Source organism: Uranotaenia lowii, chromosome 2 (assembly GCF_029784155.1).
Source record: "Uranotaenia lowii strain MFRU-FL chromosome 2, ASM2978415v1, whole genome shotgun sequence".
In the NCBI taxonomy this organism is placed as follows: Eukaryota; Metazoa; Arthropoda; class Insecta; order Diptera; family Culicidae; genus Uranotaenia; species Uranotaenia lowii.
The window spans coordinates 388,730,967-388,749,204 of record NC_073692.1 but is presented as its reverse complement, the minus strand read 5'-3'; the positions used below and the strand labels follow the sequence as shown (position 1 = coordinate 388,749,204).

The 18,238-nt window shown below is 41.0% G+C and overlaps 1 protein-coding gene across 30 annotated transcripts in view; it reads right to left on the bottom strand.

Annotated features, from left to right (window-relative positions):
• Positions 1–3,938: 3,938 nt before the first annotated feature.
• Positions 3,939–18,238, bottom strand: part of LOC129746673 (ryanodine receptor) — a 146,039-nt gene continuing 131,739 nt past the window's right edge. For 14 of the 30 annotated variants that reach the window (XM_055740499.1, XM_055740498.1, XM_055740500.1 and 11 more), the window contains 5 exons: positions 14,603–14,696; positions 14,287–14,541; positions 14,193–14,210; positions 4,870–8,373; positions 3,939–4,801 (listed from right to left, as the gene is read on the bottom strand). In XM_055740499.1, coding sequence (XP_055596474.1) covers positions 4,583–4,801; positions 4,870–8,373; positions 14,193–14,210; positions 14,287–14,541; positions 14,603–14,696 — 4,090 coding nt within the window. In that variant the 3' untranslated portion in view covers positions 3,939–4,582. Of the gene's footprint in view, positions 4,802–4,869; positions 8,374–14,192; positions 14,211–14,286; positions 14,542–14,602; positions 14,697–15,070; positions 15,181–18,238 lie in introns of all 30 variants that reach the window. The other 16 variants (XM_055740505.1, XM_055740507.1, XM_055740516.1 and 13 more) reach the window with 3 other exon arrangements.

Genomic DNA, 18,238 nt, shown 5'->3' with positions numbered 1-18,238 from the left:
TTGACGTTATTATTCATCGGATTGAGAAGAAAATTTGTACTCGGATATTTTTGAGGAACATGCAATTGATTGCCGGTATCAAATTTCGTATGAGGGACCAACCAAGGGGGTCGTCCATATAAACTGTTCGCTATTTTTGCGATATTGACGTTATTATACATCGGATTCAGATGAAAATTGGTACACGAGAGTTTTGAATGGCAAGCAATCGATTTCAGGTATCGAATTTAGTGTAAGGGGTCGGCAAAAGGGTTCGTCCATATTAACTTTTCAATATTTTTGTAATATTGACGTTATTATTCATCGGATTGAGAAGAAAATTTGCGTTGGTAGGGGAGATGGGGGCATAATGGCCACCTTAAGGAAAACGGTTATTTAACCATAGAAAATAGCTATAATATGGAGGTTACATTATTGTTTCGTGTTCAGACACTTGAAAAGCCTATTCCCTAATGGGCTGAAACGTGAAAAACTAGATGAAAACGTTAAAAAATGCATTTTAAAAAATTTTTGCCAAAAGCTTAAAACCAGCCACTGTGGAGGCATGATGAGAACCCCCCCTGAGGCAGTATGAGCACCATTAATCAGGGCAAGATGTGCGTTTTCTGCCGGGGAATCTAGCAGCGAATTCAATTCGATGAAGTCAGGTGAGTCGTAGATTCATCAAAAAAAGCAATAACAAAATAATCTAGGTCTGTTTGTAGAATACAAACAATTCACGCACGCTCATACATTATGTGCTTTGTTCGGAGGATGATGCTACTAGCCGTATAATGTAACAATAAAAAAATCGATCATGAATTGTAAATGGAAAAAAATCACCTCGAACAGAAATCTAACGCTAGTCTTTTGATTACCTCTCCGACACCTTACCAATAGGCTAAATCGTCGGATGAAAACTAGTCAAGGTGTGGCGCTATAAATCAATTTTAATTCGCTACTAGATTCAACGGCAGAAAATGCTCATTATGCCTCGATAATATGGTGCTCTATATGCCCCTAGTCAACAAATTTAACTAAAAACGTGTTTTAAAATTGATAAAAGTGAAAAATCAAAAATTTTATGATGGTAGAAATTGAGAAACAATGTGTACATCATGTTGCAGTGCGTACATTATAGATCAAGGTTATTTTAAGATCATAAGAGCTTATTTCGTGGTGCTCAAAAATTATAATATTTTCGTAACTTGAGAACCAAGCTAGTTTTTTTTAAATATCTCTGTAAAGATGATAAGGAGATTCCTTTTTTTGCGAAAAAATAATACTATAGGAAGTACGAAACAAATCCTCATGAAAATTTATTTAAGAAAATACGTATTTTCGTAGAAAAGAGTAGTGCTCATTATGCCCTGGGTGCTCGTTATGCCCTCATCTCCCCTAGTTTTTAGGGACATGCAATTGATTGCTGGTATCAAATTTTGTGTAAATTACCAGCCAAAGGGGTTGTCCATATTGACTGTTCACTATTTTTGCGATATTGACGTTATTATGAATCGGATTCAGATGAAAATTGGAGAAAACTGGAAGAGAATTTTTAATGACGTGCAAACGATTTCAGGTATCAAATTCAGTGTAAGTGATCGGCAAAAGGGGTCATCCATATTACCTTTTCAATTTATTTTTTGTGATATTTACATTATTATACATCGGATTGAGGTGAAAATTTGTACATAGGAATTATGAAGGACGAACAATTATTTTAATTATCCAATTTTTGGTCAGTGCAATAGATTTCTGAAATCAAATTTCGTAAAAGAGGCTACCGATCTGCATTGATCGCGTCGAAATTTATGCACGGGGGTTGGAACGGTCAATTTATTTCTGATTTCAATATTTATATCAAAGGATAAAAAAGAGGGTATTCCATATTAAATGTTAAATTTGTTTCAGCAAAAATTACGTGAGTTTGCATCGCATCAAGACGAAAATTCATATACGGGTTTTTTTTGGCAAGGTCAAAGTGATTGAACACAGATGCTTGACAATTGACATTCATTCAAACTGTTCATGACATATTCTAAATTGAAAGCGAAACGGAGTTCGTATGGGATCAGCTGGTCGTTTCTATAATTTTTGAAGCAATGTACAGGTCATTTTTGTTAAATATTCATGAAAGTTCTTGTTGGTTGGCAAATTCTAGGGATGAATCATCCGCACAAGTTGAAAATCCCAGAAAAGTAAAAAAAAGAAGGTGTTTGGCAATCGTTAATACAATTTCATTAATATTTTAGAAACTTACAGTTTCGTCAGATAAAACTATTAGAGCAAGTTCGCCCGTGTTTGGAAAAAAGTGGTAGGAATTTTGACACATTTAGCACATTTTGAAAACTTTACCATGCAAAAACATTTTCAAGATCTGTGGCTTTAAAGTTTTTCAACAACAAGTGTTGTAGTTTCGCATGCTGTGATGCAAAAATAGCAATATTTCTATCACATACGGCTGAAATAGAAACAGTGCTGTTAAAAAATATAACGCCCAAATATCTTGAAAACATTTTTGCATGGCAAAATTTCCAATATGTCAAAATTTCTACCACTTTTCCCAACACCAGTGAACTTGCTCTTATAGAAGTTATTCTGTTTCGAAAAGACAGTTTGAACAAAAAATACTGCCAGAGTGTAAAATTATGCATGTAAAATAATGTGCACGTAGCGGCTACGTGGAAATTAACATAATTTTTACCTAATTGATTTTTACGTAGAGGGCCATAGATGCTACAGAATAAATATGTAAACGCGCTCCTATAAGAATCGGTGCATGATAAATATCAACTAGAATTTACGTGATTTTTTAGTGAGTTCTACATGATGTGAACAAAAAAGATTCGTGAAATTCATATAGTTTTGAAATGTAATTTTAATGGATTTGCTCGTTGATTTTGTTTTTCTTTTCATTTTGATTTAAATTAAAACAAAAAAAAAAATGTAAAGAAAGTTTATTCAAAATTTTATTTTGCGCAACACAAACAGAATTTTACCCAAACATTATATCACAAAAAAAATCTGCAACAACCTGTTTGATTCGGTAAATCTATTCGGCCACGAAACCCGAATATTGTGAAAACTCACCTTCCAAAAGATCCTGAGGCAACTGACAGAAGTCGCAGTTTTCGGTGTAATCCTAGCGAAAACTAAACAAAACTTTCTGAAACATTTATCCCAGAACGAACAAAATCAACAAACAAACAACGAGAACGAACAAAATCAACGAACAAAAATTTACTCCAAACCGATCTAAGTGGAAGATTTTACATGAAATTATGAGGAAATAATGTGGCAGTAAAGAAGTTACTACCAGGGCGCACTTGAAACACTGTTGTAACTACAAGATTCACGTAGAATCGATATGATGCAACACAGTTTTAGTTAACGTGAAAAATCCCGTAAAAATAATTTCTAAATTATTTTGCGTGTATAAGTTCAAAGTTGGAGTTTTAGCACTGACTACACTGACGGGAAACTCGATTTCGTTTGTTGGATAATTTTTCCAGCAGTACATAATATCGATTCCAGAGTGCGCATCGATCGTTTTTGATAAAATGCTATTTATTCCAGTTGGAACGTATTACCTAACTTTCAAGGAAAAATGGCCAATACAATCGTGCTATTTTAACAGGTACATCAGATTTTTTTCAACCGCTTTTTTTTTGTCAAATTTTGTCGGTTCGCAGATGACTAAATTAGCCAGATAATGATCGGATTTTTGTTCGAATTGTCACGTCATTGTAGTCAGGGGTGGTATTACACGTAAAACTACGGAGCATGGTTCTGAAGGATTTTCGGACGCAATACAGATAAAGAGGGCGAAGCGTCAGCTTGTTTTCTCATAAGTAATCGATCTGTTTAATTAATAAAATCTTCTCAACTAGGTAAAATGTGTAAGATATTAACTAGCGTTATGTCTAAATGTTTACATGTTTTTTTCTTCTTTTTTTAAGTTTTATACATTTTTTAATTTTCGTTTTTAATCAAAAAAGTTTGTTTCACAACAAAATAAATTAAAGAGAAATAAAACGTTCACGCCCGTTTTTTTTGCTCATCCCATAAAATTAGGCAAACGAGAAATGAACTAAAATCAGTTTCTGACCGCATTTGGTGTCTTTCATTGTTTGTGTTGTAGCATATGTAAATAGCTTGTATCTTCAATTCTTCGTTCGCAATACTTCACGCCGGAAGTCATTCTTTCAATCGTTTCGCCAATATGTTACATTCGTAGGAGTTTTGTTTTCTTGTATCTTCTACCCGGGATTGGGGTTTCTCCGATTGGTATTTTCCTGCGGTTAACCTACTGTTGATTTTGCGAACTGTTTTGTTATGTTATGAATATGTCCACTTGATTAGGTTTTTGGTCTCGAGTCGTAGTATTTTGTTCTTTCTTTTTTCTCCAAAAAGATTTCTTGATTTTTTAACTTTAGTTGGATTGTTTCAGCGATGTTAAGGATTTATTCTGGAATATTTACTACTGTTTCAATATTGATGGTTTCGGGGAAAATGTCTTTATAAATCGTCCGATGATTGTTTGTTGCTTTTGATATCTGTTCGTTTGAGTTTGTGCGATATTTAATCACAACGACGTTGCAGATTAGCTGCCTCCGCCGCCGCCTAATTCGTCCTCATATTGCTTCCTGAAGCAGTCACCCACTGGGAAGAAGTCCCAGCATCGCTGTTGGTACATATTCCACACGTACGTTTCCTGACCGGTGTACTCCGTGTCCGGTTTGTTGATTAAATGCATAAGGAAGAACATGTAGTTGGCCAAATTATGTTCTTGTGCCACGTGCGTATCGAACCCGTGGGGTACCTGTGGAAAAAAGATGAAAATTTTTGAATTCCTTAGCTGGACGTCAACCACTTAAAACGCAAACTTACTTTATCAAAGTAGTCCTTGCCTATACCGCAAATGAAGCAATTAGACTCCATGTCTTCTTTGACCGACTCCAACTGATCACGAAGCTCACCGAAAGCGTCAATGATCAAACCTTGGATGATGGCCAACAGGATGACAATAACGAAGAAGAAGAACGAGATGTCGAACAGGATACGATAGACCTCGTACTCGTCGCCATCTGGATCCCCAATTTCGTCACCGATACCGCCACCAGCTCTTACACCCTTGTACAGATGGAACACGAAGCAGGTGCCCATGTCGTGACACTTCCGGTCTCCTTCTTCGCCTTCGTCGTCCTCCTGTATGTAGAACTTACGGAAGAAGTTGAACGCAATGACCGTGTAGATGTATACGATAATTGTGAGCAACATCACCGTGAGCACCAGCTGTTTGCCGTTGTGCGTTACGGACTGCAAGATGGTACGCAGAGTTTTGAAACCGACGGCCACATCAAGCAAATGAGCCGCGAAGAAGAAGTTGTTGAAGTTACCCATGACCGAGAAAATGAAATACCACAGCGAGTACAAGAAGGCATTGTCTGTGATGGTAACACCGGCCTTCCAGATCTGGTAGCGCCAGTCGATGTTAGCTATGAAATGGAAGAATCCACCACCTTCCGCACCTTCCTGGGCAGCGAATGCATTCTTCTCCATGCCTAGCAGGTTCGAAATGGAATCGAAATCATAGGTTTCGCTGTACTTTTGACGGACCTTCTTCTTAACGAATTTGTCCCAGTAGTTGACGGGGAAGGTCTTGGCAGAAATAACTAGCTTGTCCCAGTGCGATTTGATATCATCATCCTCAGGTTGTTCAGCGATGAACAAACCGTCAAATTCCAGACGTCGGGCAATTTCCTTTTCGCGCTTGAAGATAGCCAGTGGAACCTTGAGGTGGTAGTAAGCGATCAACATGCAAAGCGAAACCAAACTATGCAGACAGGCAGCTACTCGCATAACGTGTTCCATGTAGAAGAAGTCTTCATCCACTTCAACCTTTTCCAACGGATCTTCGCCTTCGCCTTCCTCTCCACCTTCTCCGCTTCCTCCTTCACCGCCGCTTCCGCCGTCCATTGCCGCTTCCATTAGACCCGAAGCCAGTTCCATCATATCATCTCCGCCAGATCCTTCTGCTGATTCCTCATCGTCTCCGAATGTCGTTACCTTGTAGAACAGAAGCATGAAGTTGATGCCGAATGCCAAAACCAATGCCACGTACTTTAGATTGTAGAAATTTCTTGCCAGATAGCTGACGGCCTTCTTCGTGTACTTGGAGAAATCAATCTGATTGACGGCAGCCGGATCCTTTGGTTCGCTAGATGTCTTCTTCGATTCAGCCTCTATACTGGCAAGGGTAGCTTCTTGTGCCTTCTGTGCTTCTGATCGTTCCTGGGCAGCACGTTTAGCTGCTTCGCCGCCAAGTAAGTCTACCAGTGTCATTGGAGGCTCAGTGCTAGATGCATCGGCAGTCGGTTCAGCACCACCTTCCTCCGGGCTGCTTTCACCGGTTTCATCCAGCGACGAAGATGGACTCAAACCAGGAGACTCGTGAGGTGCCACACGGAATTGACCATTTTCTTCCTTGCTTATATCGAGTCCGAATGCTTGCACCGTTCCCGTAGGTTGTTCGGCAGGTAATGCAGGTAGTGCTCGCATAGGTTCGCTTTCCGGGATAACTTCTTCCTCTTCCTGCGTCGATCCACGCATCAACGACATTAGCACATTGATCAAGTACTTGAAAATTATCGACACTCCGAAGCCAGAATAGTAGAATGCATAGAAGATCATCTTGAAAAAGCCGACGATGAGTTCAGGGAATGATTTCGTTTGCAGCACCGCAATCTGGTGTTTGATGTTCGACGGTGAGATCATATAGACCGAGTACGCTAGACCGTCCTTGACAGCCTGGATTGTTCGCTTGACTGGATCCCGTGCTCGTTGCTCTTCCTCCTCTTCACTGATGTAGGTGAACGAAGCCTCACGTCTCACATTGCCACCGTCGTCGTCACTAGCCATAAGTCCGGAAGCATGAGTCATTTCAAAGATGGCGTCTTCGCAGAAGTTAACGAATGCTTCCAGCTTCTCCTTATCACCACCTTCCGTTACGATCGAATAGAAGAACGCTCGCTTGGATTCTTTAATCTGTGGCTTTTCCCATTGCTCGATGTTAGCTTCCTTGATTTCGAAGTATACTCGTTCAATTTTCTTCGAGGATCCCAGAATTTCGATACGTCCCAGGAACGCTTCGAAATAGTTCAATACCGAACCGGCAGTTTCGAGGAAACGCGCCAATCGAGGTTCGTTTGGCATGTGCTCGGAAAGGTTCGTTAACAGTACAGCCAAATTGAAACCAATTTCTTTGGCTGGTTCATGGAAACGGTCCACAAAACCAATGTAATCGATTTTACCATCATGGTTCATTTCACAACATGCCAGTAGGAAGTCGATCTCTTCTGGTGTGTAACTCTTCTGCTGCTCCATCTTATCGCGGAAGTCCTTCGGCAGGATCCAACCATCTCCATTGGGATCGATTTCGGTAAAGCTTGCCGATGAAGTGAGATCCTTGAGCTTCAAGAACATGTCGAAGTACTTCAGAATAAGTTCCACATTGGAAGCCGATTCTACCAGGGTGTCAACCATCTGTTTACCGATCGTACCGTTGACAACGTTACCTTCAAGCATGGACAACATCATGGTGATCATGTCCTTTTGGAGATTCAACAATTCCTTCAACAGATCTACCTGGCTCGAATGCTTGGACAGTTTGTCTTGCATATGTGAGAACAGGAACAGGAAACCACCGACGGCATCCCACAGACGGGAGTGAGCCAAAGCTTGCTGATTCTGCGTACAAGGACCCTGAATAACTTCAGTGAGTGTGTTAAATACTTGACTGGCGACTCCGATGGCTTTGAAGAAATTGGCTTTACCAGCCGGATCGATCAGCTCCTTGCTCGAGTAATGCCAGTAGAAGTCCATGATGGATTCCTGAAGTCGAAGCAGGTAATCGACGGTACAAATGACTACGTTGACGGTGGTGGTGTTTCCGGCCTGCGTTCTAAGGTAGTTCTGCCAATCGAGATTGTGACCTTCACAAGTCAGTTGGATAAATCGGAACAGAGCACATGTGAACTCCGCATCGTGCATATTTTTCTCGCCTGCCGCTCCATCCGCTCCCACTCCCAGACCTTCGGCTTTGGTGTTACGTTCGAAGGCGTCCAAATCCAGCACACTGCAGGAATTCATCAGCCCGGCAATCGAAGTGAAGAACCCGACATCCTTCTTCTCCTTCAAATGGTTCAACATTCCCATCTGGATGTCGATGTTACCACCGCGCAAGATCGCGATTCCGAGCTGCAGGGTGTGCATCACCATGTCCGACGGGATACCCTTGGAGGCGGAAATGTGCAGCAGTACCATTTCGGCCACGCCTCGGTTCGATAGACGCGCCTGGTGGAACAGCAGCTTCTGCTTCTCCATTTCTTGCTCCTGCACCACGAGGGGATGAAAAAACGAATATTAGTTTTTGGTGGTATTGTTAAAAAAAAATGAAAAGATTGAATGCATTCTTGAATAATTACGAGATTAAATTTGAGGTACTCCATTAAGTATAAGTACGATTTGCAATTTGCAGAACCAACTAAACTTTGATGGATTACTCAGCTGAAGTTTCTTGTTCATAACAACGAAAATTTAGTTGAGTTGAGTTTCAGTTGAGGCAGAGAGGGCATACAAAATCAACTCGAAATCACTCGAACTACTTTAAAGAGATTGTTATCAACTTAAGAAAATTTAGACAAACGGAGATTATTTTGTGCAAAGAGCGGGATTTCCCATACAAAAAAAGCTAAAAAGTATCACATAGCATGGACAATCTTTGAGTGATTTTTTTTTCGAAGTTTTCATGCATCAGAATTATTTGTTTCATTGACAATTTTTTATCACTTACACAATGAGGGCTTTCTTACAAAATTAACATAAAATTAAGCATAAAGACTGTTTTTTATGATGATTGTCATTTTTGTAATTCTTGTCATTTTTGCAATTTTCGTCATTTTTGTCAGTTTTGTCAATTTTGTCATTTGTGTAATTTCTGTCATTTTTTTCGTTACGTTGAAATTGCCACACACAAAATTGATTCGCAAAATTTGAGTTTTTATCCGATTGTCATCAAATTTTCGGGATTAAAAAATAACTAGTAAACTTCATTTATTACCATTTTACTCGTATTTTATATACAGTCCATACGAAAAATTCCGCACCTTGAACTTAACTTAACAAGATTCTGCACAACCTGTGAATCAACCGTTTTTAGCATGTAAACTCAAACTTTCTTCAGTTCTTCGACAGTCTTCACTACCTTAGGTCGTTTAAGAAGGTGCTGCATCATAATCGCCCAGTACTTCTCGATGGGTGGAGCTCCGGAGTGTTGGGAGGGTTTAAGATTTTTGGCACAAAATTGACCTCATGGTTTGTATACTACTTCAGCACATCCTTGGAGTAGTGGCATGAGGCTAAATTCGGCCAGAAGATTGTTGGGACGTTGTGGGCCTTCAGAGGAGGAAGCAGCCGCACTTTCATGTACACTTGTCCGTCTGTCCGTTCATCGTGTCCTGGGTCCTCTTCCCGCACGTGCAGATAGCTTGCCAAACCAGGAATTTATTCGCAAATTTGAACATCTTCTGAGTGCGGACATGCTCCGGAACGCTGAACTTACCCTTGCCAGGGATCTGTTTGACATCGGCCTTCACATATGTTTCGTCGTCCATGATGCAGCTTTCAACTTTCGTCAGCATGTTGAGGTATAACTTCTTGGCACGGGTTTTGGCGGACTTGTTCTGCTTCTCGTCGCGATTAGTGGCCTTTTGTACCTTAAACGTTCGAAGCCCAGCCTTAGTTTCGGCCTTCTGGACAAAACTTCGGCTTAGGTGCAGCTTATTAGCCACATCCCGAACGGAGGCGTTAGGGTTTCGGTTGAAAGCACCAAATACGCGCTTGTGATTTTTGGTGTTGTACTTTTTCCTTCACTTCTGGGCTTCCGATCGGTGACCAATCGTTCCTCGAATCGCTTAATCACTCGCAACACCGTGAATTCGCGATTCCCAACGTTTTAGCGATGGAACGATGCCTTTAGGTTTTAAAAAGCCAAAATCGATTTTGGTTGTTTACAATTGTTAATGGCAATCTTTTTGGAAATTCGATATTTGGGATAAGTACTGTAACCAAATTTCATTCACCAACGTCTTTTGCGAGTAACTTTTGATAGCAATGGTTGAGTACAGTGTTTACATATCTATCAACAAGTGAGAACATTTTTAATACTACAGTAGAATTATGGACCTGGGATAAGATTTCGAAGTTTTTTCTTGGTTCTGAGATTGTTACTCTTGATTCAATTTAGTCGATCAATAAAATTTGATAAAGAATTTTAAATTTTGAAAAAGACATTTTGCGTAACATTTTTGAATCCTCATGGAGGGGGGATGGGGGTTTGACCGCCAAACTTCCCCTCCCTTCGTTCCTACGGCCATGCCTTCATATGACATATTAATTTATCTTATCATTTTTTAAATTCAATATGTGCCTAATTTTACCAAAATATTTTAAAAATTCTTCGAGTTCTTCCACCTGGTAATGGGATTTTATATTGGAACCCCCTCCTTTTCAACAATGGCCGGGAGGTTTCTATACAATAAATCATTTGAATGTATCAAAACTTGTCCAACAATGTAATCAACCATTACATATCGTATAAGCGTTTTTTTGTTGGTAGCACTGCTAGTAATCAGACTATTCCCGAAGTGTGTATTGCCCTGCTGATATATGCCAAGACAACAACTACCTAGACTCTTTGCCGTCCTATTACATTATTTGCCCTTACCGCGCTTCTTTGAACAATATGTTTACAAAAGGTTGTCTACTGTTGACCCAACTAAAGGTTCAGGTCCTGACTACATACCGCCATCGATTTTCAAATATTGTTCTGCTGGTCACTTAATGAATGATCGTTCCCTAGCACGTGGAAAATTGCGGCTATTTCTCCAATATTTTTATTTTATTTATTTGGTATTCCGTCTTATGACATAACCTGATGAACAATATTCCTTCAATTTACTCGGTTCATGGCGACTGTTCTCCGACTTCTCGGACATCCCACATTCGCCAGATCACGCTCCATTTGGTCTAACCACCTCGCTCGTTGCGCCCCTGCTCGTCTCGTTCCTACCGGATTGGTAGCGAACACCTGTTTTGCAGGACGGTCGTCCAGCATTCTTGCAACATGTCCTGCCCAGCGTATCCTTCACCTTCTGGATACTGGGTTCGTCGTAGAGTCGCGAGAGCTCGTGGTTCATCCTTCGCCTCCACACTCCGTTCTCCTGCACGTTGTCAAACATGGTTCTTAACACTCGTCGCTCGAATACTCCGAGTGTGCGCAGGTCCTCATCGAGAAATATCCACGTCTCGTGCCCGTCGAGGACAACCGGTCTAATGAGCGTTGTGTACAAGTAACACTTTTTGCGGGGGCTAAGTCTTCTCGACCGCAGTCGTTTGTGGAGTCCATAGTAGGCACGACTTCCGCTGATAATTCGCCGCCGGATCTCACGGCTGGTGTCATTGTCTGCGGGCTCGGTCGGTTCTCCAATACACAAATCGGGAAATGCGCACAATGTCGAACCGAATCACAACAAGGCTTTGCGAAGAAAAGATCGACTGTTAGCAACTTGTTGTGCAACGTGAGCTCTATCAGTAATAGCATAGAAAAAGGTTGTCTGGTTGACTAGATTTTGCAAAAGCTTTCGACTGAGTCCCGCACGATATACTTATCGGAAAGTTTGACCGACTTGGTTTTCTAACTTGGTCGCTCGAGTGGATCAAGTCGTATCCTACAAATCGCTGCGCTTTCACGATCTGGTATATTCGAAACCCCCTCAGAAGTACCCCAAGGAATCCACCTCGGCCCGCTATTTTTCATTACATTTGTGAATGTTCTATGTGAAACACTCCACTCTGACAAGTTCATCTATGCTGACGATCTGAAGCTTTTTAGGAGGATTCAAAGAAGTATAGATTGTATGGCACAGCAAGCTGATATCGCTAGTTTGAAAGCTGTTGCCGCTTGAACGGGATGCAGGCTAATGCAAAAAAAGTAAGGTAGTGAATTTTACCCGCACACAAAACATCGTCAATTTTGATTACCGCATATCTGGTAGCTATCTAGAAAACGTGAAGTCCATATTAGATATCGGAGTAAAGATTGATAACTGGTTCACATTTGCTGAACACGTTGCAATTACTTCCTCAAAAGGTTTTCTGCATTATGATTTCTGCGTCGAAATACCGAGAATTTTGACGACATCTATACGTTGAAAGCTGTTTACTGCGCATCATCGGCTCTGCGACGTAGTTCCACCTCTCCGTGGCGCAGAGTGGAAACGTGTCTGCAAGTCCGGCGTATTGCAGATGTACGGCCAAGAGAACTACACCAAACCCACTAGAGGCTGTCGACGGGTCTGCCAAACCAGCGCGGAAGAAGTGGTGCATCCGGGTACTTAGGTACCAGTACTTGGGTGTGTGCGTGATGGTCCAACACGCTTTCGGGGGGTCATGGCCCTGATATGCGGACGTGACCGGAGGGAGAGCGATCGCCAACTCGTTTTGCGCTTCGGTGGGTATAGACCCGATTCGCAAAATGAGTAGATGCGCAAAGTGGTGGCCAATGGTGGGCCGATCACTTAGGGACGTGTTAACACGTCAGTATCTGAGAGGCACAGTTTGCCGGAGGTGTCAGGGTTCGACACGCGTTTCGGGAATTGTTGCTCCTGAACTGCGAGTGTGACCTGATGAGGGCGGTCTATAGCTCGATCTGCGCTTCGGGTGGTCAAGCGCCCGACTTGAAGATTGAGTTGTTGCGCTGAGTAGTGACTTAAGTCAACACTATTTGTGAGTTCGGAGGAGTCTGAGTCCTACACGTGGCTTAGGGGGCTTACCCCTCCTACCCGCGTGTTTGAACAGAGAAAGTGTCGTCGACAACTCGCTTTGTGTTTCTGGATCTTGGACTGGATTCACAAAGCTAGTAGTTGCGCTGCGTGGGGACCTCATTCACACGATGAGGGGTCCTAACTCGTCAGAGGAGGGGTTGCGCATCGAGTTGTGTTAGAATGAGGTATTGCTTATAGAGGATTCGGAAACGAGTATTGCCTTGGAGCGCACTAGCGCGAATTGACCTCCCACTATTGAAGCAAAGTGTGTCAAACAGTTCGAGGTGGGAACAAAGGTCAGTGGCCCCAGGTGGACTTTATGGCGTAGGGGGTACAGTGTTCCTAAGCATTGTATCATGAGTCTTCCAATTGCACCCATGGATCCAGAGTAGCAAACTGGGGGGACGCGGTGGCTCGCCGCGCCTTGGAATGCAATCCGTAAATTGGATTTACCACCTGGGTTAACAACTTATAAAAAAAAACTGCGCATCAGATATGGGTTCCCTTTCCGAGCACACAGTGTTACCGCCTGAACGAGTTCAACGTAGTTTTGTAAGGTATGCTTTACGAAGCCTTCCCTGGACTGAACCGCTTCGTCTTACGAACAAAGATGCGCCCTTGTAAATCTTGCCACGCTTGAAAAACGTTGTACCGAACTTCAGCAAACTGTTTTTTGACACCCTGACTTATCGTGTGGACTCCTCTTACATATACCAGCGTGTCAATTTATTCGTATCCACGAGGACACTCCGAAAACGCCAGTTTCTCTAGAAACCTTACACTGCGTATGGTCGAAACCACTCGATCGACAAATGATGTGAACGTTTCAATGTAGTGTACCATCTGTTTGATTTCAATGTGTGTAAACGTAGATTTAAACTAGAAATAAGTAAAATAACTTAGTTTTTAAGAAATTTATCTGTATGGAGTAATTCCTTATCCAAAGACTAAGTAATAAATGAATAAAATAATGGTAAAACGACTATAATCGCAATCGCAAAAAAAAATGCATAACAATCCTTATGGACTTGTTCTATCTTATTTGACTGAAGAACCTTTGTTATTGTCCATTCAGTCTTATTTAGGTTCTTATGGCTTCCAAAACAATATCATTTGCTCGTAATCTTGATGGATTAACTCAGTCACTGGCGCTTGAGCTTCTGCTGCTTCCTTCTAATGTATAATCGACTAAGAATCTATTCGACCTGATGTGGCCTTTCGACATTCAGAGTAAAGTTTATTTGGTGAGCAAATCGTACTTATTTTCGATCGTTTAATGTATTGATTAAATTGGTTGATAGTTCATTCGAGTTACTTCCCAGATCTTACCATGAGTTTGTCCATTTTCTTTGAGGTTAGCGTGCGTATGATTAAGTTTGTTAGATTTGAGTCTTTTTTCCTTCCAAGACTTATCTATACTCACATGAATACTGGCTCCACCCTCATCCTCGCCTCCTCCGCCACCTTCCTCCTCTTCGCCGCCTTCCTCTTCCTCTTCACCGCAGGATCGAGCCATGATGCTCGCGTAGGACATGTACAGTGGATCTTCCTGCAGGGCGCCGCTCCTTTCGGTCATCGCCCCCCGGCAGAACGTGGTCACCATCTGCGTCAACGGATCCGGCTTACCCTCTTCCTCTTCCTCCTCCTTCTTCTTCTTTTCCGCGTCTTCAAAGGTTTGCTACAAGGAAAGAGCGTGGTTATGATTCGTTCCAAATTAATTGTAGAAAGGGGGAACTTACAGTCAGGTCTTCAATCATGACCTCTTGGCCTACGTTTTCTTCCCCGAGCCATAGTTCAGAGTAAGTCCTAGCGAAGATGTTACACGCTTTATGTCTGTAAGGTTTGGTACCCAAGAATCCCCGTGGAAAGGAAAGAATAAAATATTATTATGGGTTCCTCAAGAGCACACAAAATTCGTAAAAACAATAAAATCTCAGTAATCAAAATGCAACCATTATTTAAGAAAATGTTAAACTAACAGAGATAGTAGAAAAAAAGGAAACATAAACGTAAAAGTTCAGAAAACTCAAAAGTAAAACTCCAAACGTAATTTTGGGATTGCTACCAAAAACAAGGGAGAAAACGCACGAACACAGCGAACGAAAATAAAGGTTGAACTTAAACAGAAAAGTAAGTAAATCAGCTTGTACAAAGACAGTTTGTTCAGGATATTATTACAGTAGAGAATAGAAGTAGAGACAAGTCACCTGCTCATTTTATACATTGGTGTGGATCTTATGCATGCAACAGCCATTTTACGCCGTGCTTGTGACAAAACTTGTTTCACATTTAGACCGTGGTGATTCGGTCGGCATGCCTATTTATAAGAGACCGATGGTAGTTCCAGGTTAGTGGATTAGAATGCGGTTAGTACATCATCATTGTTTTCAGTTCACATTATCAGTACGGTTTTTTTTCTATTTTTTTTCGGGAGCCAATAGATGAAGGTGGAGATGCTGGTGTGCGTGACAACATGAATCGGTTGGGGGTGGCTGGCAAGCGTTAGGTCCGGAAATGATACCTAGTTTATGCCTAGTGGCCGTTAGGACAGTGGGAAGGAAGTTCGGGTAGGCGTTCTCGGTGTCTGTTAGATGAGCGTATGTTCTCTGTGCTGTTGCGTCATCTGTTAGTAGATCTAAATGTGTGAGTATACGACTACCTTGAGCATTCGTAAATACGTGCCATTTTTTTCTCGTGTGAAAACATAGATTTATAGTTTTCTAAGTTTAATAATTCGTGTAGTACATATTGAATAGATTTGCGAGCAGCAGTATTGATGCTTAGTCGGAATTGGTTGCTGTTTTACTGGGAAATTTGGTTTGAGTGTAGTTTATTTTTGTTTAATTTGGTTTTAAAAGTTTTGGCTATGGTTTATTTCTCAAAAACTTGTTGCACTTGCTTGCAAGATTACAGCCGTAAGTCATTCGCGAAAGACAATTTCCGATTTCCTCTTAACAAAAAGCTCGAATCGAGAATCCTCAATCGGAACTGTACTAAGAAGGGGTTAAGTCAAAGTAATAGAGGCTACCGGATGTTTTGTTTCAGACTGCGCCCTGCGGTTTGAAATCCTAAAAATCGGAACAACATTTACATACTGGAAGACGTTAGATTTTGTTTTTTTTAAGAGTAGACGAGCAAAATTCAAACGAATCAAAACAAATCAAAAGATAAAATTTTCCAAAACTAACAATGTCTGAAACGGAGTTAGAAATGCAGTTATGGATGGTTAAATTTGTCTATCAATAGGTTTTATTTTTGAACAGATGGATCTAACTTCGCACTTGGTGTTTTTGTGGTTAATAATAGTTAAATGTGATTTGAAGCTTTGAACTTTATAAGGTTCAATTCAGTAGTTTAAACGTGGCTTTAAAATTCCATCACGGGTGATAATAAATATGAAAATTTGCTGTTAAAAGTTTCCTTGGAATGATTTGACATTTTAACAATATTTTGACATTGTGATAAAAAAACTGAATCAACATTTTCAACAAACTAAAACAACAAAAATAATGAGTAAAAGCGTTTGATTTACATATTTGAGGTGAAATAAAACATGATTTTAAAATAAATGCATTGTACTGTTTTCTAATTCAGCGTCAGATCTCCAGGTTTGAAGATATGGGCACTTATGGTGAAAGTTCGTAATACAAGGAACAAAAAGAAAACAATCATTGATTTAATTGCATTTTGTGCTCTTGGCTTTACTGTACAATGTTCTATAAATAAATACTTGAAAATAAATGAAAAAAATGAACATCGTTTCCAAATCCCAAGCTCGAAATCTCTTAATTATTGTTTATTAGACTAGTTTACTTTTCGGCTTTTTTCGCAGATCAAAACCGGACTCAAATGGGTTGTTTCTCATGTATTTCCAAGTATTTTTACCAAGTTTGAGATTTTTTGAACTTATCTTTGTTCTACGCAATGAGCTTTTGTAAAAAACAGTTAATTTTCTTGAATATTTCCGAATACATGAGTTGGATGAGTTTTATTGAAGAAGTAATAGATTCGATAGATAGATCGTTTTGTTGGTCGCTCTTGGTCGTCCTCAAAGGGAAGGACGATATACGTCTAGTTGTGGATCTGAGAGGTCCGAACAAGTCAATAATAAGGACTCCATTTCGAATGCCAACTTTAGAGGAGATATTGACAGACTTACACGACTCGAAGTGGTTCTCTACCATTGATTTGAGAAGCATGTTCTTCCACGTGGAACTCGCTGAAGAGTCGAGACACCTTACAAACTTCTACGCGGGAAATGCTATCTTCCGCTTCAGAAGACTTCCGTTCGGGCTTTGCAATGCACCCGACATATTCCAGGAAACGCTTCAGACTAAGGTTCTTGCATGTTGTCGAGGCGTTCGCAACTGCTTAGATGACATAATCGTGCACGGAAGGACGAAAGCAGAGCACGATCAAAATTGGCAGGAGGTACTTTCCCGCAACGAAATTATAATGTTAGTATCAACGAAGAATAAAGCGTAATACGACAACAGTCAGTGAAGTTTCGCGGTTTTTCGCTGACTCACGACAGTATGCGAGTCGAAGAAGAGAAGCTAAGAGCTATAAAGGAGTTCCGTAGGCCAGTTACTCAGCTCAAAGTTAAGAGTTTTTTGGGATTGATGAACTTCACCGGTTACTGTCAAAATCGGACACCTTTTACTGGACGGAAGACGAAGAAAAAGAATTTCTTTTCCTAAAGCACGAATCCCTCACGTCAATTTCTTCACTAGGGTTATTTTAGTGTATCAGATGAAACGGAGTTCTACGTGGATGCTTCGCCCATTGATTTGGGCGCAGTGCTTATCCAATTTAACCAAGCTAGAATTCCGAGGATAATATCCTGCGCCTCAAAAGCTCCAAGCCATTTAAATATGGGCGACGCTCTATGTCGGTTGATAGGAACGCAGCCTGATGAACCCTTCGACGAACACAACGACAGGCATCTCCTCTATGCCATCGACGGAAGATTCATGAATATCACTTGGAAAGACGTCGAAGCTGCTTCAGAATGTGACCCGGATTTACTTGAAATCAAAGCTTCTATGAGCTCTAGAGTATGTTCCAAATATCTCCGTCAATACGAAGCACAAGCTAAACATCTGACATAGTTAGGACCCATTGTCTTCAACGTCAAAAGAATAGTGCTCCTTGTGCGACTTCGTGTAAGGGCTTTGGATACAGCGCATCAAGGCCACATAGGTTGTGCGGCCATGAAACGGGTCTTGAGGGAGTATTTTTGGTGGCCGGAAATGGGAAAAAACATCGAGTTATTTGTGTAAGACTTGCATAGTAGTCTCCAAGCAGAACCCTCAAATCCTATTGACCTGTCGAGAATTACCAGATGGGCCATGACAAATGCTGCAAATCTGGTG